Source organism: Limulus polyphemus, unplaced genomic scaffold, assembly GCF_000517525.1.
Source record: "Limulus polyphemus unplaced genomic scaffold, Limulus_polyphemus-2.1.2 Scaffold667, whole genome shotgun sequence".
NCBI classification, from domain to species: Eukaryota; Metazoa; Arthropoda; class Merostomata; order Xiphosura; family Limulidae; genus Limulus; species Limulus polyphemus.
In genome coordinates this window covers 43254-66204 of record NW_013666277.1, presented here as the reverse complement: position 1 = coordinate 66204, position 22951 = coordinate 43254, and the positions used below count along the sequence as shown (strand labels likewise).

The following is a 22951-nucleotide window of genomic DNA, read 5'->3' as shown; positions in this document are numbered from 1 at the left end:
AGAATACCAAGTTTATTTATATTATAATAAGGTAGATCATTTAGCTTTTAAAGGCGTGCTTTATGACCAAATAGACGGGATTACCATAGGTTCCCCTCTTGGACCAACAGTTTCCCCCTGTCACCACGAGCACATATAAGGTTAGACAACTGCCCATCCAATTTTAAAATGTTATACAGGGACAACATCTATGACAGTTTTTTTACCATTGAGTTCCGCTAAACGATGTTCCAAAAGTCCTTGTATATTTAAATTCTCAGTACCCCAAGATTAAATTCACTCATGTACTTGATGAAAATGTGTCAGTGCCTTTTTTAAACAACAGGAAATAATTTTTTGTACTTCTCTATACTGGAAAAAACTCTTTCTCCAGCCTCTATTTGAAAGAAAACAGTTTTAACTTAGTTAAATCTCTGATCCAATTACAACCTTCTACATAAACAGATTACTCGATGCACAATCTTTTAAATTTTTGTTTTAGAGCAAAGCCCCGTTGGGTTATCTGCTGTTTCCACTGCGGGGAATCAAACCCCGGATATTGCCATTGTAAGTCCGTACACTCACTGCTGTCCCACCAGGGAAGGAAGAGGAGGGGGGTAACTTTTAAAACTAAATGTTCACTAAAATCACACACGAGTACCTTAACAGCAAATTCCAGCCTCCTAACAAACCATGCACTGTCAGCAAATTTCCTATCGTTAACTGTCTAAGAAAAAAAAATCTCAAGGTTGGTAAAAAAAAAACTTTTACCTCAGATTCTACTGAGACTTATTTCTGGCCCTGGTTTTCGAAGCAAAAATTTCTTCCAATATAAGAATCGACTACCAACACTTATTCATTAATGGCTCGTATACAAATACAAATGTAGCAAGGTCACTTACACTGGTAAAAGTAAGTGCTATTTCAAAACTAATCTATAAGAACTTAGGAAAATAGAGTAAAACTGGTTTTTACCTACTAAAACACTATCAGTCTGCAATACAGTCACATGAAAAAAGCATGGATTGTAACATATAGAGTAACAACTGAGTCTACAGACCTTGAACTTCTCGTTAACGAAGGGCTAACCCTAATCTTAATAATCAACAAATATACTTCCAATGATTGTTTGCTGAATTTTGTGCAAAGCTACTAGAGGGCTAATTACACTAACCATCCTTAATTTTGAAGTTACAAATTAGAGGGAAGGGAGTTAGTCAAAACCACCCACTAACAACACTTGAGTTACTTTAATTGGTATCTACCATCACATTATAACTGATGGTATTCGAACCGTCAACCTGCATATTGTTACGGAGAGCTCTAACCAGCAGGCCCAGACAACTTTTCAACTAAAACTTTTAATCAATATAATAAGGACAACTATCAGTTTACAGCTATCCTAAATTGTGACCAATGTATTAGTATCTATTTTCAGTTTGAATTTTTTTAACCTTTCCCTGTTGTTTACTATTGATTATATTCTGTAGTTCACTTGATGGTTTGTACTCATTAATTCTACTTTTCACTCCTCCTGAATGTGTTCTCCTACATTAACTATACTTTACTCCTTCTTATCAATACACCTTGTTTTCAGAATTTACTGATGATGGAAAAGCACATTCTAAAACACTCCATGAACTATGTAAATAAAATGTTTTTATTCCTTCTCTTAATCCTGTTTATCTTCATTACTATACTTTGTCTTCCCCCATAACTGTCTTCATTAGTAGAGATCATCACCCCCTACATAATTCATACTAATTTATATTTTTCTTTTAGGAACTGTGTAGTGTCAAAAATGATTTTAACATTTTTTGAATACATCTAAATTTATGAATGATCACAAAAAAAAAGAATACAGAGATAATATGAAGTGGGAGTTTATAATATTAATGGTGTATTTATTTCATTAATTTACTTCATAGTTTTCACGATAGGTATGATTTTAAGTAGCGTATATATATATATATATATTTAAAATACTACAATATATTTAACCCATGTTAGTTGTATATGTATCATTGAAAAGAAGCTTCACCATGATTTTTGTGATAGTTTACATTCAAATTTTATAAAAGCAGGCTAATATTTAATGATCTGTTGTCTTAGCACAAGTTTCGTACAAAAGACAAGACCACAACGTATGACATTTTTGTACTTTGAAAATGTATGAAATCTGTAAGTTAACCACACAGTCAATGGATGAATTACCATCATTCATAAAAACTAATTAAAACACCCAATGAATCAGTAAAAAACAGCAGTTCCACCAAACCTGAGATTTTTATGTTTTCAATACTTGAGAAACTGTAGCAATAAAACCACAGCATCAAGCAGGAATTTTAACTTGTCTTATTCTTCACAGGTTGCTACAAAGTCTCCCCGAGGGAAACCAAAAATTTCTGAATTACTTTATCACCTTGCTTCATAAAATAGCTGTACAAAGTGGTAACATTGTGTTGGGCTCATTAAGACTGGCAGAATTTTTGGGTTCAGTCATTCTTCTCAGGACTCGCAAGTCACTAAAGGTCTGTATCCAATTTTTGTTAAACTTGTATACATCTAAAACAATCTTGTTACTGCAGAAAGTTCTATTTAGAAACCTGCTTTAGGAACTAATTCCATAGTATAGTTATTATACTACAGTAATTACAGTGAACACGCTAGTCACTATACTGTGAACTTGTGGCATAAGACTTCATTAACAGTAATTCGATGATATCCAACATGTTGATGTTCACTATGTACTAAGTGTGTATGTGCACATTTTCTGAAGAACTGACAAACTTTTCTCTTACAATAATGTTTACACTAGAGTTACTAATTTTTGTTTTTCTAAAACTACATATTTAGGATTTTTTTTTTCAATCTTTGCAGGTCCAGGTAGAAGCTGAAACTGTTCTACAATTTCTTATTATACATGCTCCCCAATTTTTTGATGGTAATCAATTTCAATTAAGACCTAAAATTCCTGTTTTTAACAGAGAGAGAGATAAAGAGAAAAGACATTCTATACAAGAACCATTATGATTGACAGATTTAATGGACAGCAATGTAGCTGTATCAAAGATAATCTAAGCTTTAGTATACACCGCATGGATAAATTGAAAGTTGTGAATGGTTAAAATAAATATTTAAAATTTGCACAACCTCTCTAAATTATGAAATTTTTTACATGAAATTCAATTACTTAACACGTAAGAGGGCCTTATACACAGTTGCTGGTATTTGCATTACCTTCGAAACGACTCACAAATGATAAGTAGCTCTTTCAAGTACACAGTCCTTTTTAAATAATGCACAGGTTAACTGAATGTGCACATAATCAGTCTATTAGACCAACTCCAAACAGGATGAGAAATTTGGACTATAATTAGGAAGTTACTACATGTACCTACACAGAATGTGGGAAAATGAGTAAAATGTACAAGTCTGTTGCACACAAAAACAATAATGTGTTACAAAAAGTGTTTGTACTCAAGACATGTTTGTGAATTAAAGATGTCGGTCTGACACAGTCTCTAAAAAGTTGGAGTGTAAGATGATGTTCTTATGAAGGATGTAAATAATTGTGTCCATCATACACTTTGTATATCATAACCTCTAGAACCTTTGAAATGCATATCTAGAGTTTATTTCAGTGTCCCTCTATATTGTATCTGGTATTTACTCTCTTCTACCATAAACTGTCACCAAGTCTCAAATGTAGGGTAAAATGAATAGTTGATAACACTAAAATCATGTACATAATATAACATTAAATGGTACTCTGTAGAAGGTCATGACATGTGCATTTTAACCCTAACCGATACTCATAGGGTTAAAATGTAAGAATACACACGTTCATACGTGTACAGATAACTTTATTCTCATCCAGCTAAGTTTTTGTACTTGATGCTTATTTACAGATCTCACAAATTTTGGGGGCATTTTTAACAAGTATAGATTTAGTGAGAAAATAAATTACTGATCTACGAACAAGTATATTTTACTTGGAAATAAGCAATCGGCGTATCCTTTTTCTAAGCATTTTGATGTATTGTACACAAATAACTTGATATGCATACTTTTTTTCATACTACAAACTTTGTGTACATGTAAATATTTCTGGTAAGTCAGACATGTGGCTCAAACTCCTTCAGTCGCATTAGCTTTAGTAAATACAGAGTTCAGGTGTAAATTAACACATGCTTGGTCTATCTTACTTGTTAGATGGATATTGCAAGAATGAAGCAATGTTTTTGTTGCTAATTATCTGTAACATTAGGAAATCAAAGGAACATAAATTACATTGAAATAATATATATATATTATAGATACAGTTTTTATTGAAAATCATAAATGACCAGAACAGTCTGAAATAAACATGTTAAAAACCTTCACAAAATATCACAACACTCTAGAACTAAAAAAATAACTAATATATATATTTTTATTGATGGGTTTACTCACCCTACTAAATATGGCTTTAATTACCTTTATGCTAAACCATTTATGTACAGAGAAAAATCAACCAAAATTAGTTCTCAGATATTTGATTTTTGAAGTTAAGAAAACTCTCAAACAACCCTGAATAAAATATATAAACCATAACAAGAAAATTATAAAACTTCATAATGCTTTCTGAATCAGCTCAACTTATGACAATAAAAACTTTCAATTAATCTTGTTTACAAGTTCTCCATACAATCACTCAAGCTAATATAGCTGAAATTTGTGGTTCTCTGTAGTTCACAGTATGGGTTTTTGTTACCTAATTTGATTAAAAGACCAAAAATTAAACAATCACAGATATAAGAGACAGATAAAATCTAGGCAATCTCATATACACCATCTTCGAATAAAGGTAGCTATATAAACAAAAACAACGTTCAAAATGTTTTCTATCACAACCATCTTTATGATGTGAAATTATGGCTAGAATCTTTCAGAAAAATAAACTCCAACATACTTGAAGGGTAAACAAAAAATTAAAACAACCTTGATTATAGTGTAGACATATGTATAAAAAATGGGACTTCTAATACTCAGATGATTCAGTGTTACATTTTTTTTTTCTGTAAAACAAAATAACAAAGGAAAAGATTCAATAACATTTTGATTGAACAAGTCAGAGAAAGAAAGTGGACAGCCACTATAGGTCATGCAACTTTTCTCACGATTCTGTGTGATGAGTGGTGGGGCTATGTGTGTGTGTATTTATACATTTTACAATCAGTAATACTATGTACCATTTATTTCCTACATTTGTTTAAAAAAAAAAAATGTAACAATATAATCAGCCATACCACAAAATTTTTAAAAATTTGGAAAAAAATATGCATGCTTTATCTGATAATAATCAAAATTAGGTTTTTTAAAATTAACGAAATACCCATAAAATAAATGATATTAAACAAAACTGATAGACACAAACGTGAAAGACTAAGTCGGAGGCATTATCATATAATTGTTTTAACTAAAGGTAATAAGGTAAAAGTTTATAAAAACTAAAATGTCCAAGTTCAATACAAAATACTTACACAAATATACAGATTTTGGCTTTTTGAGAAGAAATCTCAACAACTGAGTCATTGACAATGCTAAAGTCTGAAGCCAATTAATCCTTAACTTATAATAGAAATTGGCAGAAGAAAAAGACTAAAATATTCCTTCACAAACACATTGACATTTATCACTGGGCTATGAACAACTTTTCTTTTCTTAAACTCACAATAATATATGTTTAATATTTTACTTTAGAAACACAGTTCATTTAAATTCACTAATAAAAAATATCCAAACAATAAACCCACCATGAATTATCTGTGGTTCATATACTGATCAATAAACCTCAAGTTTCCTTTAACTGTGTGTGTATGTATATAATTCTTTTAATTGTGTTATCTAATAGTTAATTCAGAGAATACCATTAATTTTTAAAAGGAAACTATCATAAATGTGCATTTTCATACATTTGTACTTGTACTTAATGCAAAGCATGTATTTTATGTTAAACACAAGTGATATCCTATACTAATGTAAACATACAAATTGGTTTGAAAACCAATACATTTCACATGAAGCACTACTAGTCCAGTTATGTTCAAGCCGACAGCTAGTGTTTCTGTATTCCTTGGTAAGTTATATTATTTATTTATTATTATTTTATTTCACAGTATTGATTATACTATTTAGTACATTGAATTGCATTACTTTTTATTTTGGTTTATTGTTTATTATTATAATTTCATCACACAGATTGTTTTAACATATGTATTTAGTTCTAACTTAAATTTCTTAAGCTGGCCAAATCTCATGAGTTATTATTGGGATTATGTCCAAAATATCATTAATATAAAGGGTATCTAAATGATAACAATGCATTCTAATCTTTACAAGTAGAAATGTAAGAAAAGTCTATTTAATAAACTATACTGATGACCAGGTTGATATTTAGTTTTACTCTATGTATAAGCTTTCTCTAATCAGAAGTTAATATTAATTAAACATTTGAGACATATCACAAGTATATTAAAATGTTCAGTACATAAAATGAGAGTGAAGTTATTAATGTACGTAATATATGTTTTATCTTATTCTCGACCAATACATTTATTTTAAATATGAAAGAGAAATATGTAATACTAATCACTATTTTATTTACCCCAAAGTTCTTTAGGAACTGGAAAAACCTTAGATGCTAATTTTCATTACATGTAAAGACACTACAACTGAGTAATAAGGATCATAGCATATCAGTGTAGAAACTACAACTAATTACCCTCAGACCTCTAGCTCAGTGTTTCTCAATCCATGGGTTGTGACCCAAAACTGGATCGTCAGAATGTAGGAAAAGTGAAAATAAAATAGATAACACTTTATTATTTTGGATGAGTATTATTCTGCAAGAGGCGAGAAGAAAAACCTGGATAAATATTAAAGAATCAATTAGCGTGTTATTTATTCTATATTATCTTCTCACCAAGTTTACACATTTATTTAGTAAGCCAGAAGTTCTTTACATTAAACCTATTTATTGGATCATGCCGGGCAATCATTGTTTGTAAATGGGCCCTCGAGCTAAGAAGGGAGAGAACCACTTCTCTAACTAATGTGTGTGGAAAAAAGTCCAGCTTTTATCTGTGCATAATATATTTATACAAAAAGATAAAAGTTACCGTACTGGAGAATATTAACCTTTTATATGTACCTTTGATAGAGCTAATAAAGAAGAAAGTAAACATAGCAAGAAAAAAACTGTTTAACAACACACAAAGACTAAAGAGAATTATTCAAAATGACTAAATGCCATAATTATGTGGCATAAGATCTATTTTTTTCATACTCTACACAACAGTTGATTTAAATTAATTAATTAAAATATCAAAGCACTAAAAATTACCATGAACTATCTATGTATTTCATATACTGGTCAAACAACAAGTTTCATTTAACCCTTTCACTGTAGCAACAGTGTTTAATTTTTGGGAAAAACCTTCTTTTGTTGTTTGTTGTTGTTAACTTTCTTATAACAGTGATTTTTGCTACAGAGCTTCTGTGCCATTGAAACAGTTTGTTTATGATTTTATGGTAGAATCCTTTATTTCATGAGCTCATAGTCATCTTTTAGAAGTAGCACACACTTCACTGGCATGACCCATTTGTGATAAATCTTGGGGTTTCTCTGACAATCACTGCTTTGATTTTTAATTTGATGATAGCAAGGGAAACCTTTTGCCCAGATGAAACCATAGTTTTTATTGAACTTTTTTTTCTTGTTTACTCTGACTAAACAGCCATAATAAACTTGAAACATCTACAGAAATAAAGCAGTGGACGTCTTCTAAGAAAGCCCATTATTTACCTGGTGATATGACTTTGCCATATGATCTATACAACATATAACCACAATAACGCTTGAGGACTTCCCTAGGATTACTTTTATGCATAGCAAAAAGCAGAAATATCTGTGTGAGGACTCTATGGAAAGAAGGTTACTATATGCTGTAGGTTATATGGCACAATGCAGTGAAAGGGTTAATGAGTTTACCTGTAAGTCTTGACAAATACCATAAAATCAGCAAGCCTTATTTAATAATGTAATTAAAAAAAAGATGAGTAATCATAATGTATTTTCTTATGGATTTCAGTGAAAATTGATGGCTAACGAATTTGATTTAATTACCTATATATAAATCCTAACTAATATTGATTAAAGGAACTACAGTTGTATTAGTGATTAATGTTAAATTGTAATCACTTAGTTAAAATCTTTACTTACAAACCTAAGATTTAAAAGCTCTCTTCACAGAGATTGTAAATTTACAACTTTCAATTATTCACTCATTCAAAGTGATGTTTAAGTCCACTTCAAAACTGCTAGTAATATTGAAATGTACTTAAATTCATTTAACTATCTGTCCTATAGAAAAGTATACATCAAAAAGTTCATGCATAACCATTTTTTCTACAAGAAACAATACTCTTAATTTTCCTCTCAGAAAAAAAAATGCAGGATTTTCAAACTTTGGATTTTTATCATTTGACTTCATCATGTTTTTTTTGCTTTAAAGAGCTCACGACTTGTCCATCTGACACACTAGGTTTTTTGCAGAACTTTACTTCCAGTGATTCTTCATTCTCTTTCTCAAACTGAAACCTGACATGGTCAACTCTTCTGTTCATTTCACAAGAACTTTTTGGACTGAACAGTAAAGCAGAAAGAAGACTAAACTTAAAGGATTTCGAAACTGGAACAACCATTACACCGGATACAAATATAGTTGTCCCAGTTACATAGAAAGTAGCATCATAGTTACCAGTAGAATCAAACATATACCCTGCAAAAAATATAAATCATTTAGAAAAAAAAACTATTGATTGTACTCAAATTTTAATTACTACAATCATTAACTGAGCAAAATAAAAGTAGGCACTTACTTCTGTATTCAGAAATTAAAAGTTTTTGTGCTGTTAAAGATGTGTTTTCCCATAAGCCTTTTTTGTTTTTTCAGCTAGTGTTTTATGACTGAAAAGTGTATATATTCTAACTTTTATTCTTGAGCTTTCTGTATAAATAAGACATCTCAAAACACCATATATATATATATATATAACATGCGCTCCACTACTATATGAACCCTAGTCTTATTCTTCTGGTTTGCCCTTATCTAGGGTTACTGATGAGGGTTGAATTCCTTAAAAACTGGTAAACTCCCCAGTGGACAAGTGGTAAAATTAAAGTTAATATTTTCCTATGCTTAAAATATGTTTCCAATACTTACCTCTTCTCACAGTTACACCTATTTTCAATTTGAATGCCCTTTAGTGTGCAAATTTTCACTTGCCACTAGCCTTGAACTCCCACCTAATTCCACATGTATACCATGTGGTTCAGCTGTATTTAATTAACATGAGACAACTCTCCACCAATAAGACTGCAGCGCACCCTCCTATCACAGCTGACTCTATCTATATAGCCGAACCCATTCTTCACATCGAAATTAGACATGAAAAACAACACTGGAAGTGGAGAGGATAAGTGGGAAGTGTGAGAGGAGGTAAGTATCTATTGGAAATATATTTTTAGTGTAGGGAAATATTAACTTCCGATATGATTACTTACCTCCCCTCACAGTTACAGCTAGAATCCTACATTGAGCAGGTGGAGGGACTGGTGTATAATTGCCTAGATGAGCACCCTTCAAAAGCGTCTGAAGAACACCCATGGAATGTGCCACCTCTAAGTAGAGGAAACACACCCGTGGAAGAATGCAGCACATGCAAACTGGGTATACTCTTCCCACAAGTGGAGCCAACTGGTGCTGTGTCCAAATCAAAGGGTGGAATAAATGATCTATCCCAAATCCAAAAGGAAGAGGAATGTATATAGAGTGACTAGGTGTGTCGGACCGTAATTGGGAGGTCAACTCCAGTCCAGACCAGTGGCACCGGGAGGAACTCGACTGGCACCTGGCAGGAGGATGGTCCTCAACCATACACCTCAGGTGTAAGAACCAGAAAGGAAGAGGAGCCTCTGTTCTGAGAACCTAAACAAATATATGTACAAATCCAACACAACCTGGAATTTATATCCAGATAACATCAGGAAGGTGTAAATGTAATGTGGAGGGTCAATTCCAGTCCAAACCATTCAGAATTGGGAATTTAACAACAAAAAAATAGAAAAAAAATACTAACCCACTCAGAGTTGTACCTGACATATGGAGAATGGCTTCAGGGGAAAGGCGATATCCAGCTGAGGAGGAAACCTACAGATGGTGCAAGAAGCGCAATACCAAGGTGTGGGGAGTGGTCTACATACCGGCCTGGATAATCTCCTCCAAAGAAGGTCAGAAATGAGCAACCAAGGTCATTTTGAGGTGGAAGATCAGATGAAACAATACACAGAACAATTCGCAAGATTCAGGAGAAAGGGGGGGGACAATGTGGATAACCTGCTGAACCCAACTGGTAAGGGTGATAGAAGTCAGTGTGGAGGATACCAATGGATAAATAAACAAAAGGGTGCTGTGCATGACACATAACACCGTAAGGCATGAACTAGACACAGAAGGCAATCTGGATCAGTGCTGGAGGAAATATGGGATATGAAATGGAGGGAAATAACTGGATAGGTAAACACATGGGAAAAATGAAAAGGAGAAGACAGGATCACCCTATAGCCCACAATGGTTGAAACAGACAGACCTTTGTCAAACAAATATTGTGAAAACATATATCTGAGCAAGGGGAGAATCCATGTTGGATAGACATGGATGAGGAATGGACAGTGTGACACAACCAGGATGCTAAAAGAGAGGATAGTCTCAAACCCCTCACAATGGACTGTACAAATGCTAGAAGTGAAGCTGGAGTGTAGGAATGGAGGGATGAAGCACCCCTAAGTGAGGTGGCTGGAGGGAGGGACCAGGAAAGAGGAAGAGATAATAGAGGTTGTTCCGGGAGAATGGACAGGAATTGAAACCACGGGTGAGCCAGCAAGAAAGGAGCTACAAGAAGGACCCAACATAGAGTGGAGTAGATGAGAGAAGTTAACTGGGATAGATGCTAGGGTATGCATAAAGGAAAAGTCCTTCCAATCCTGACTGAACACATTCACAGTCAAAACCAAATGATGTGAAACTGGGGGCCAAAAGAGAAGAAGCTTGGCATTCAAATGAGATGAAAATGCATCCAGTTAAGGAGTATCCAACTGAAATATAGGCATCGGAATACCTGGGGGTCAAGAAACCATTCAGTGGATAGAATCTATTCAGGAGGGGCCAGATGATCTTCAACTAGATTGAGGACAATCCAGTAAACAAATTTGATGGCTGGGAGCCTAGATGAGTTCTAGAGTGCAGGAACATAAGGACCAGGATCGAGTATACCCTTGCCTGGTGATGTAAGAGACACCTATCAAGTTGACAGAATGAATCATAACAGTGATGTCCTGCAGAGATGATAACAGTCACCCACCAAACAGCAGGAAGTACCAAAAGGTTGATGTGAAGACCAAATTCCTCCTGTGATTTTTTTTTTTGCAACAGGATGAAGCATGAACATAGTTACAGGCTTAAGAATGAGTAATCATCGATATTCAATCACAAATCTTTCCACCTATAACCACATTATAATTAACAGACAACAACCGAACATCATCATAACCCTTTACGTGAAACTTTCTATCATGAAATAATGATACAAAAACTTTAACTTAAAGACAAGTAAAGATCACATGAAACACTGCCACCAATTCTATTTCTCTTAAATACTCTGGTCTGAGATGTCCAACAGTTCTTTACAGAATACGGATCCCCTTGCATAACAGATACAATTTTAACAGAGGCTGTTTGTTATACATTTTAATCTCTTATCCTCTATGTACTTATAACCTAAATGTTTTGTCAAAAAATAGTGACAATACACTACACTACAATACAGAAGGCTAGATCCTGCAGTAAGTTACAAAGAAAAGGATCTCAAAAACATACCATAAAATCACAACATAATTGGAAACAGGAATAGCCAAGATGGCTCGGATGAGATGATTTAGGACACCAGATAATTTATGGACAATTAATCTTTTACTCCTCCTAGCTGCAAGTGTGTAGTGATTCAAGATCACTAAATTAAGAATGTTATGTTAAGTGCATCTAGTAAATAGACCCATACCTTGGTTATATTGTCCATACATTTTTTCAATTTTGTTTGTTAATAAAGAGAAGAGAATAAAAAACTAAAATATGACAACACCTCTCTCAAATTGATCAAGTTGATTTCATAAATCAGTAGAAAAAAAGTCATTCAGAATGAATTCAAAGAGCTTAATAAGAGTTAGTTTGGGAGATTAACATTAGTATATGAAGACATAATTACTGAAATTTGTTCATCATAAACTGGTAACACAAAAACATATAAGAAACACCCAAAGTCATAAAGTAAACATTAATATTATCAAAAATTTTTGTAGGCAAATTTATAACTTATGTGGAGAAAATACTTGAAATGTTTATGGAGATATAAAAATAAGCCATTAACATACCTGCTAAAGGAGGTCCAATAATGCTAGCAAACCCTTGAATTAGCAGAAGTAGACCATAAGCATTGGTAAACTTGTCCAGTGAGATTATGTCCACAATAATAACCGAAACCAGAGCATAATTGGCGCTAATGGTGAACCCATATATCCCAGCAATGCTTGCCAGACCAGCATAGGTTTTGACCCAGGGAATAACAGCTATAGTCAAGCCACTCACAGAGATAAATGCACTGTACAGAAATGAAGAATCTATCCACTTTTTATCCCCCCCGTATCCTACCATTACCTAGGGAAAAAAAACTAAACTGAAAATAAACCTAATTTCACATTTTAACATTTAAAAAATATTAAGTAATGCCAGTATATCTAACATATATAATGTATAACTGTTCTTATGCAAGTTGCCCTCTACTTATAAACTATTTTACTGATAAAATGTAATTCAAACCTTATGTTTATCATGATTTTCTGTCCTTTCTCGATAGTGATTAACAATAACAGTTTTAATATCCACAGGAAGAGGAGAGATCATTTACATGTATATATATATTTACAGCTTAACACATCACATATTAGAGAGCCAGGGTAGAATACTACAACCTTAGATAAATTAACTTTTAAGTTTTTTCATATGTGTTACATATTCAATTAAACTACAGTAACTCATTTTTGTAACATAAATGTGGAGTCCGTTAACTTATGATAAGACCGTCAGAAGATGAAGTTATGATGATGCTAACATTTTTATCAGCTGTGTTCTACCTATATCCTCATATCTAAAAAACAAAACAAAAAATGATAAAGAATCTTAACGTGCGACTTTAACTGTTTTAGTGGCTATTACATAATTTTACACTGAAATTCTTAGAAATCAAACTACAAGAGAAAAAACTAAAAAATCACTATGGTCTGTATTTTTAAACTTGATTAGCAACGTCAAAGTTCAAAAATTACATGAATTTTATAATGAAAGCCTTGTAGCTTTTGGAGTCTTATTATTTAGCATTAAGCAATTTTGGTAAAATTTCAGCCGATATCTTTTCTAAAAGCAGATTCAAGTCCATGCATTAAAACAAAATATTCCCTGCACTGTAAGCTGTGGGTGCATTATAAGAGTGACAGTCCCTTAATGTGGATGGATGGATGAATGGTAGGGTGCTGCTAACCGGCTGCCTTCTTTGTGGTTAGTAGCTCAAAATTAGGGATAACAGCAGATAGACTTAGTTATTTTGCCACAAATGCTACTCAAAAATAACAAGTTTAAAAACTGCATGTATATTACATACATCAAAAGCATTATTGTTCAGTTTAGGTACACACTGCTGATGTTAAGTGTTCTAAAGACTTAAATATTTAAAACATTTACATGAGTTTTTACATGTTTTTTGTTTTAGTTTTATATTTTGAAACAATTACAAAGTTGTTTAAAAACTTTATCTGTTTTCTGCGAGTTTTTCTAAAGAAACAACATAAATTGTGTAAAGAAAATAAAGTGATACAGAATTACCCAGGAGTGTAATGATATTTTAATCCCTCTTCTATTCACAAGAGAAATGTACAGTGTGATAATACATAACTAACACTCATTATCGACAATGTACAAGCCTTAATTCAGAACAGAAAACGAGTCTCAATCTGTAGGTACTTACCACTCCAACCATGTTTAAAATACCCAATATGGATATGAGAAAAGAGGCACTTTCTTCCTCAACATCGTGGGTGATGGCATTATCTGGGAGGTATACGTACGGAATATCCACACATGCATACAGTAGAAAATTGGACAAGCAAAACAAAGTATAATGGATGCTCCGAAAGATTGTCAAGTCCACCATGTCCACCAAGAAGTCTTTTAGATCTTGAAAAAATGCACATGCCTACATGAAAAAATTTAAATTGAGTTTCTAAATCAAATGGGAACTTTGGTGGGGGGGGCTTGTATTCCTTTAGAAGATACTAATATATAAAAAAAAAAAACATTCTGGCCTTCTGTCTATCTAATAAATGAAGACAACAAGCTGTCAACATTTTTTAGTTTACTACTTTGCTATCGATCACGTTCAGTGAGACAATGTAAATATTTTATAAAGTATGTGCATTGTTATGTTTGTTCATACTTTCTCATCATTCCTACAACGGTCTAACCTTATAGTTGTGGAACCGAGAAGATTTTTTTTTAATATACACCTAGCCTCAATGTATAACAACAAGATAATTTGTTTTCTTGAAAAACTTGCAAGTATAGTTCTTGTACTACTAGTCCTGATAAAATATATAAATACAATACACTGACTCTAATAACTGACAACACCCTTTGATTTAAATATAAACACTATTTACTCAGTCAGCAACTAACCCTTATAATAAAGAAACAATTTTTTCAAGTCTGAATTATATACAGCTGTAGGTTGAAATATTTCTTCTGTGTTTTGCTTGCTTCATCTGGATACTTTTATTCTTCCTTTAACAGATGTAAATCACATAGATACTTGACATCCTAAATCAGTTTTCAACTGTGTCTAATAAAAAACATATTTTAGTAGAGATGCTACTGACGAAAAGTTTTTGTGCACATGCCAAGCCACTATAACGTGTACTGTGCTAGCGTATGATGCAAGCAGCCTTAGAAAATTCCCCTCCACCAATAGAAGAACGATACATCCTCCGTGATCAGTGTCATCCTGATGACAGTCTCTAACAAACAGCATCAGATAACACAGGCCTGCAATGGTTTTATTGTCTTGACATTTTTACATGTTCTGTAGTAATTCCTGTACGCTGAATCCAAAAATATTAATTTTTCTCCATTACATACAGGTTTTTCACAAAATGTCATAACACAATACATAAAAGAAAGACCACAACACGTAGTTTTGATATTAAAAGACTAATTAGATTTCACAAAAAAAAAAAAATCAGGATAAATGAGGATCCATATTCGTTTGATATCAATGTTCTTCCCTTTTCTTCTGTTTCTTTGTATTTTTGTTAACAAAGATAATAATAAAAAATGTTCATTGTGGTAAATGAAATAATAATTTGATCTAAGTAAAATTTTTTTCTTCCCAATTTGTAAAAAATCCTTACATGATAGAAAAAAAAAGAATATTCTTTTCAAAATCTGCAGAGCTGAATTATGGAAACGTCATCCTGAGAAGTGAGGTTGTAACGTCGAAACATGTAGAGTCGTCAACTTTTTGAAGGCCACAGATAGGCTTAAATAAAATGTTTTTAATCGTGTACCAGTTTAACGTTGAATATTTTTTATGATTTTAACTTTATACACAAGTGCCAAAATATTATAAGTATGGAAAATGTTTCTTTCACAGTACATACATCACAAGAAGATGCAGTAACTGAAAAATACAATTGAAAAATCAGGCTCAAAATGTACATTATAAAATATACATGTCGGTAGAAAATAGAAGTCACAAACTAAACTTCCTACATTTAGAGTTTTAGCTTTGAAGAGTTTCCTATGAATAAACCTTTCTTGATCATTCTAGTGCAACACATTCAAAAGATGAAAAAAATTTGCATTTACTAGTACAGAATCATATTCATGCATACAGTAAATCAGTTTTTAAACTAATTTTATTCCAATCATAGTAAACAGAAAAGTTATGTATCTTTTTTTAATTTTATGTGAAATATATTTTTATTAAATTCTCACATCACTGTGCATCTAAATGCTGTTTAATAACTTAAAAATTCTTATAGTTGAAATTATCTTTTCTATTTTGTAATGATAAACAGAAGAGCCTACATTTACTATTTAGACACTATGTTTAACTTCATTTACAGAAACATCAAGCTTGGGCTTTAACTCTTACCTGTTCTCTTCTGTCTAAAGTAGTCATGCTGTTACGGTAGATATCAGGGCAGCTAGATGCTCTTAATCGATAGCGATGAATATTCAGCATAGCTCCACGGTAGGTTAAGCTTCCTCGTTGCAGTCGCAGGTTGTTGAGCAGAGCAGAATCTGTTCTTTCCAATATATTCTGTCCCCACCAGGAGACATGTCTCTGTGTCTGATGTCTTAATATGTGGTTCTGTTTGTGTTCATGTTTTTCCTTTATATTTTCTTTTTGAATGACAACTGGTTTTTGTTGTAAATCTCCTATTGATATTTTTACAATGGTGTCAACTGTCTGAATCTTGTTGGGTGACATTCTTCTTGGGGCTTCTCCTGGAACAAAATCTGATACAAATGAATTCAAAATGTCTGGAAACTGATCAAGAAGAGTACTAAGATGTCCTTTTTCTTTTGTAGATAATTCATTAATCACTTCTACTGGTACATTTTCACTACTTATGTATGTTGGTAATTGAACTAGGGAATTGCACAATCGATCCCTCGATATTCCATCTACCTTATCTGTTTCATCGTATGAATCTCTTCCATCTTCAGAATATCTTTTGGACTCAGTTTCACTCTCAAAATCTGATACCTCTAGCTCTTTAGGAGAAATTTCCAGATCCCTCATGAGAGACCCAAAGACCACAATATTCAGAAAGAAACCAGATAAGATTAGCAAAGTGCCACGCCACTCATATTTTTCAAGTAACACAATAGTCAAAGGGGCAAACACAAAGGTGCCTATTCCTGTCCCACAGACTGCTAAACCAGTTGCCAAAGCCCTCTTCTTTTCAAAGTAATAAGCTACAATCACTATAGAAGTTACATAACAAAGTGCTAAACCAAACCCTGAGATGCTAAAAGTAAGAAAAAGAAATTCCAAAGAATTGGAAAAAAAACTCATGGCAAACCCACTGGTAGCCAACAAAGATCCTGCAATAGCTACTTTCCTACACCCATACCTATCAGTCAATGCACTTGCTATCGGACCCATCAACAAGGGCATACTCAAAAAGAGAGAACCAACCCAAGCTGTTTTGGCTTTACTTTCATCAAAATAACTTACAAGGTGAATATAAAGAATACCAAATGATAATGATACTCCATCAGCAATTAAGTTAACCATAAATGAAGCAAATACCACCATCCACCCCCATCCACCATCTGGAGGAGTGGGAATACTCTTTGCCTTAAGATGCAATGAAGAGGAACTCGATGATGATGATGATGATAAACTGTGTGAGCTATTGCTTAATTCTTTGTGAAGGGAAACACCCCTACCAGAGTCTGAATCTTTTACAGTTTTTAATTCTTTATTTGATTCATGTAGTTTTATATTACAATAAACTTCCAGGCACTCATTATTTTCTATGGATATATTAGACATTGTAATAACCAATATATATTATTAGTATTATATATTTCTTTAACAGAAAATCCAAATTCTTGAAACAGTAAGGGTTTGGCCATGGGTCTGAGAGAGTAAACTTTATTCCTCAGTCTGAATTTCTTCATCAATACCTATAGGCCATCAATAGCTTCAAATGTTTCGGAATGTAAAATCTGAAAAAAATTAAAAAGCCAATTGATAAAAAGTAAACTGTTAACTATATTTCTAACATTTTAAAACCACTAAGTAATATGTAATCTAAGTTAATAATATATTTGCATTCGTGAAGGTAGAAATAAACTATAAGAAACTAACAGCAACCAGCTGCATATCTATATCTTTCCACAAAACATCAAAATGCCCTGTATATTTTTCTCCATACTGAAAGAAGGTATAAAATATATTATCAGTTATGTGCAATACATTAACATGGCTCATATACAATTTTTCAAAATTCCTTTATATATTTCTGTTTATGACATTTCCCTGCAGAAACTGGAGCAGCCAACAGCCATGCATGATCTTCCTTGATGATAATCTGTATATATAAAGCAGAGTTGTTCATCTGTCCATCTGGCATTACAAGTTATTGTGAGAAACTGCTGTGCAACACATAGAGATCACGTGGATAAACAATCACGTGAACAGTTTGAGCTAAGAAACCATTTCAATTTTACCACCTTAATGCAACAAATGAGGGTTAAACTGAGTGAGGAGATCAGTGGTAAAACATTCAAAGCCAATAGCAAACAAAACTTAATAGTTAATGCCATGCATAACAAGGGTACCTTTTCATTAGTCAAATGGTTCATTTATTATGGCTCAAAATAATGGAAAGGGTGGCCCATGCCCCCATTTTATAGAATTAGTTTTTAGCCCAAGCAGTTCCAAGTACCTTTGCTAGCATTTAATATTTGAGCATGAACTCTTTCTTTTTTGTCTCCATAGCATTATTAGAAAGTATAAACACAACAGCAACAATGAATGTTCATACTGTATTACCTTGAGAAAGAAAATCAAAAGACCACAACTACTTTAGTATAAATTTGTTTTTTTTCTTGTTGGTACAAGTTCATACACTAAAAGTTACCATTGTGCCATTATGTTTCTCATCTTTTTATTATTTTTCATCCATTTCAAGAACACCACATTCATTAGACAAATGGGCCAGGACTTTTCCTGGAATCTTTAATCTACTGGAAGTTGTGATAGACAGCAACCAATTTTTCAACTTTAGCCATCTTTTGTTGGTTTCTCATTTTTGACTGCAAGATTCCCTAGCCAAAACATTGCAAGTTAGCATAGGCTGTTGCCTATTGGTTAGGCTTAAATGACATTATAAAATCATTACATGGATCTCTTTCTCTTGCTTACAAAAATGTCAGAACATAATACTCATTTTACTCTTTAAAAGTTGATATAGCATACTCAGTTTCATTAAAAATCACCACTGACAATAATTCTGGTTCCTTTATTTAATTTTCCAATAAAATACTTATTTTTCTATATAATAATATATTGGTACATACCCAATATCAGCACCACTGCATAGTTCTAGAATATTCTTAAACAAGTAAACATACAATTCCAAAAAAATGCAACCAATCAAAATAATATTCTGATTAAAGATGGACAATTAAGTCAATTTCCTATGAACATCAATAATATCAATTAATGCCATAAAAATTTAATTAATTAATTAATTAAAATCAGTGTTTTGATTGTTACTAGTTTTGTTTACTTCAACTATCCAAATAATCAAAATATTGGCATTATGATTTATCTTTTTTTTTATTATTAATTCAGGGTTGTTCAGCCTAATCAGTTTGTTTCATAATTCACAAAAAATTATCAATTAATTAAAATTACTGTTTTCAATTACTCCAACTATCTAAGTTACAAGTGAAAATAATTAATTTGTTGAATGTAATTGATTAGCGAGTGAAGATTATTCAGTTATCAAATTCCACTAATCCCCTAGCTGTAAGTCTGATGCCTCAATCAATCATTAAATTTTAATACATTCTCAACTCACAGAATGTCTCAGAAGTTTGTTTGTTTTGAATTTCGCTCAAAGCTACATGAGGGCTATCTGCACTAGTTATCTCAAATTTAGCAGTGTAAGACTAGAGGGAAGGCAGCTAGTCATCACCACCCACTGCCAATTCTTGGGCTACTCTTTTACCAACGAATAGTGGGATTGATTGCAACATTATAATGCCCCCCACAACTTCATGTTTTCTAACTTTTCTCTGACTGAACTTCTCTTTCACTCGACATTACTTTTACTCTGCTCCTGTTCATTTAGTCACTGCTATTTATATATTTATCACTGAGGCCTCTAGAACTTTCTATAGCCTTGACAAAAAGAAATTGCAAACACAACTTACAACTCCTACCAAGTTATGTAACCAAATTTGTCATAACTGTCGCCTTTAAGATAATTGCTAACACAAAATTTATTAATTTTCTCAACCCACAGGGAATGATTAGTAGAAAATCTACTCTATCAATTTACACCATAAAACAAGAACAAAAAACAATTATTCATATATTCAGTACGATTTATCTCTGTTAAAAAATTTATGTAGATAATAAAATAATATCAGGTACAAGTAATTTTAATACTATTTCTGTTTACACAAATGGCAATTTCATTTGCTTTTTTTATTCAAAGGTACCACAATTTTATCTTAATTTATTTACTGATAACAATTTTTTGTTCCAGATTTATTTTGGTCTTTTGACAACAAAAAAATTAAACACCAAGTTATAAATTGCTTAGTTATGACATCAAATCGAATTAAACATACTGTAAGTTTGAATTTAATTTTACATGCATTTTATCACTCATTTTATATTAAATGAACAAGACATTAGATTTTACAGGAATCTTCCAACAATGCTTAATAAAATATACAAGTTCTATGGTACTCTATTATTGTCTAATGGAAGTAATACATACTCGAATTAGTCTATGATCTAACTACAGCTTGTATAATAGTAACAGCAATGACCATATTGCAGGTTTTACTTTGTGTTAATCCTTTGACATGATTCAATGCAAGTTTTTCATACATTCTGAGTTTGTTAGTTTGTTTTTCAATACTTGGACAAGCCATCCCTAATTTTGAACTGATAGTGATACACTAAAAGGGAAACAAAAGTATAAAATCCTATACGTATAATCCAAGATCTTTGGAAAGGTTGGCCTTTCTTTATCAGGAGCAAACTTCCAGTTCAATACCAACTGTTATACCACTGCCACTACCAACAGTATAGTAATACTAATAATACTCATGAATAAAGATATCATTATTGTGGAATATGCTTATTTATTAAACAATTATATTTAGTCTTATCGCCACTACAATTTAATACAAACAACAGTGGAATATGCCTATTCATAGTATTACTATTACTTGTATTAGTAAATGAGTATTACTGGCAACTTGCAATACTGTACTCATTAATATTATTAAAGACGAAGCTTTATTTTTTTCCCAGGAAAAATTGACAGAGGTTTACAAAAATTAAAAGTGTATCTAAAGTTTATATCATGAATTTTGGGCTAACCTCCGGGGTACAGGTTGTAAAATAAATGAATTTTTCCTCAACAATGTTACCAAATTTATGAATTATATTATAATTTATAATAATAACGTTATGTACTGAAATTATATGGCATAGCTATAATGAGTATTATACAATGTTTTCTAAATATGCGTATACTCCATTATGTTCAAAAGAAACAAAATATATTCACTTGCATTCTTAAACGAAAACGAGACTTCACACCTCAAGATCAACAAATTAAACATATACTTATATATATATAATTACAATACACAAAATATAATGTAAAGCGCCCTCTTTTAGCATACCCCAAGGTCAACCTTGTGACATTTGCTATTAAAGAAGGACATTAAAAGAAAAAAATCCTATTCCTGATTAATAGTTATTAACTACATTGTTTTTATAGAGTAAGTAATTTTAACAACGTTAATTTTCGAAACGTTAGAGACAGTGTTTGAAATGTTCGTTAAAATTGCATCATGAATTCGCCTTGTTCTACAATAATTATTTTATCTCATCTATTTACTGACGAAATCCTTAAAAAAAAAAGACAGTTCTGACTAACCTGTACTTAATCTCAAACAAACCTATAATGAATAAATCATAAACATGTGATTTACGATATAATAAAACTAACTGTCATTTTAATTTTCACCAAATGTAATTGCAAATTAATGTAAAAGCAGTAATTCCTATGATAGAAAACAGGGCAATGTGTCTTTAACTCTTATTAGAGTTGTTATTCTGAACGCACACGTGTGTATTTTAGTGGCAATAAAATATTTAAAAACACTTATACATATTTACAAAGTAGCAAGTTACATATTCTAATTCATTATTAGGAAAAACAGAAACGCACTGATAACAAAAATAAATAGCGCAAACCATTTATGTGGCATCCAATGGCACCGTTTGTTTTTTATATTATTATTATTAAATCAAGTAAAATTGTTTTCGTTCGTTTCTAGTAGTACAACATTTGGGGAAACTATAATTCCAATGGTCGAACTGCTGTTTAATTACTAAAAAGGTAAAATTTTGTTTGAACTAAGAATAATAATTCAATCCATACTTTAATCGAGAATTTTTTTTTAAATCAATTGTATACAATGCTATTGTGGGATAGGACTGTATTAGGTAGTTGTTAATCGTTGTGACTTTTGTAATGTTTGCGTTTTATTACTAAACATTTTTCTTGCAGTAATTTTAACTTGTTGTAGACTAAAACCATCAAAAGAATTTTGGTGTCTTTTGCTTAAACATTAGAATATTTCTAATTCAAACTTAACTTTGGGAATATATTTTATTACTTTTAATGTGGCACCTTGACCTAGTGTGAGAAACTATTGTTACGTCTCCGTTTGTTAATTGATTTTTCCGTAACTTCGTTCCGACGAAACTTTAACGACACAAGTCTTTACTTAATAAAACTGGTTTATTCTTTCCGAATATAACTCTGCGATACACTTAATCTCAATATACTAGAGCATTCGCCAAAGTACAGGATAGTTCTAGAAACGTGGCGTCACTGTAGTCATGTGACTCGCTGACGCAACACTATTAAAGGTTTCTCCACTCGGGATCTACTCTTGCTATTTCATCACATCCACAACAAACA

At 32.1% G+C, this 22951-nt stretch overlaps 1 protein-coding gene and 1 long non-coding RNA gene across 4 annotated transcripts in view; one reads left to right on the top strand and one right to left on the bottom strand.

Moving 5' to 3' along the window:
- Positions 1–3077, top strand: part of LOC111085856 — a 4757-nt gene extending 1680 nt beyond the window's left edge. The window contains exons 2-3 of the long non-coding RNA XR_002610634.1: positions 2348–2510; positions 2860–3077. This is a non-coding gene — a long non-coding RNA (uncharacterized LOC111085856). The remainder of the gene's footprint in view (positions 1–2347; positions 2511–2859) is intronic.
- A 1211-nt stretch (positions 3078–4288) lies between these two features.
- LOC106459835 lies at positions 4289–21567 on the bottom strand. Of its 3 annotated transcripts, none has more exons than XM_013919499.2 (5): positions 21528–21567; positions 16342–17930; positions 14158–14385; positions 12512–12794; positions 4289–8804 (listed from the first exon to the last, which is right to left on the bottom strand). In XM_013919499.2, the coding sequence occupies exons 2-5, from the start codon at positions 17752–17754 to the stop codon at positions 8503–8505; spliced, it is 2226 nt and encodes a 741-aa protein (XP_013774953.1). In that variant the 5' UTR covers positions 17755–17930; positions 21528–21567; the 3' UTR covers positions 4289–8502. The 3 variants fall into 3 exon arrangements, with proteins under 3 accessions (XP_013774953.1, XP_022242095.1, XP_022242096.1); XM_022386387.1 differs by having other exon boundaries at positions 21524–21553; XM_022386388.1 differs by lacking the exon at positions 21528–21567 and adding an exon at positions 20723–21105.
- Between the last annotated feature and the right edge of the window lie 1384 nt (positions 21568–22951).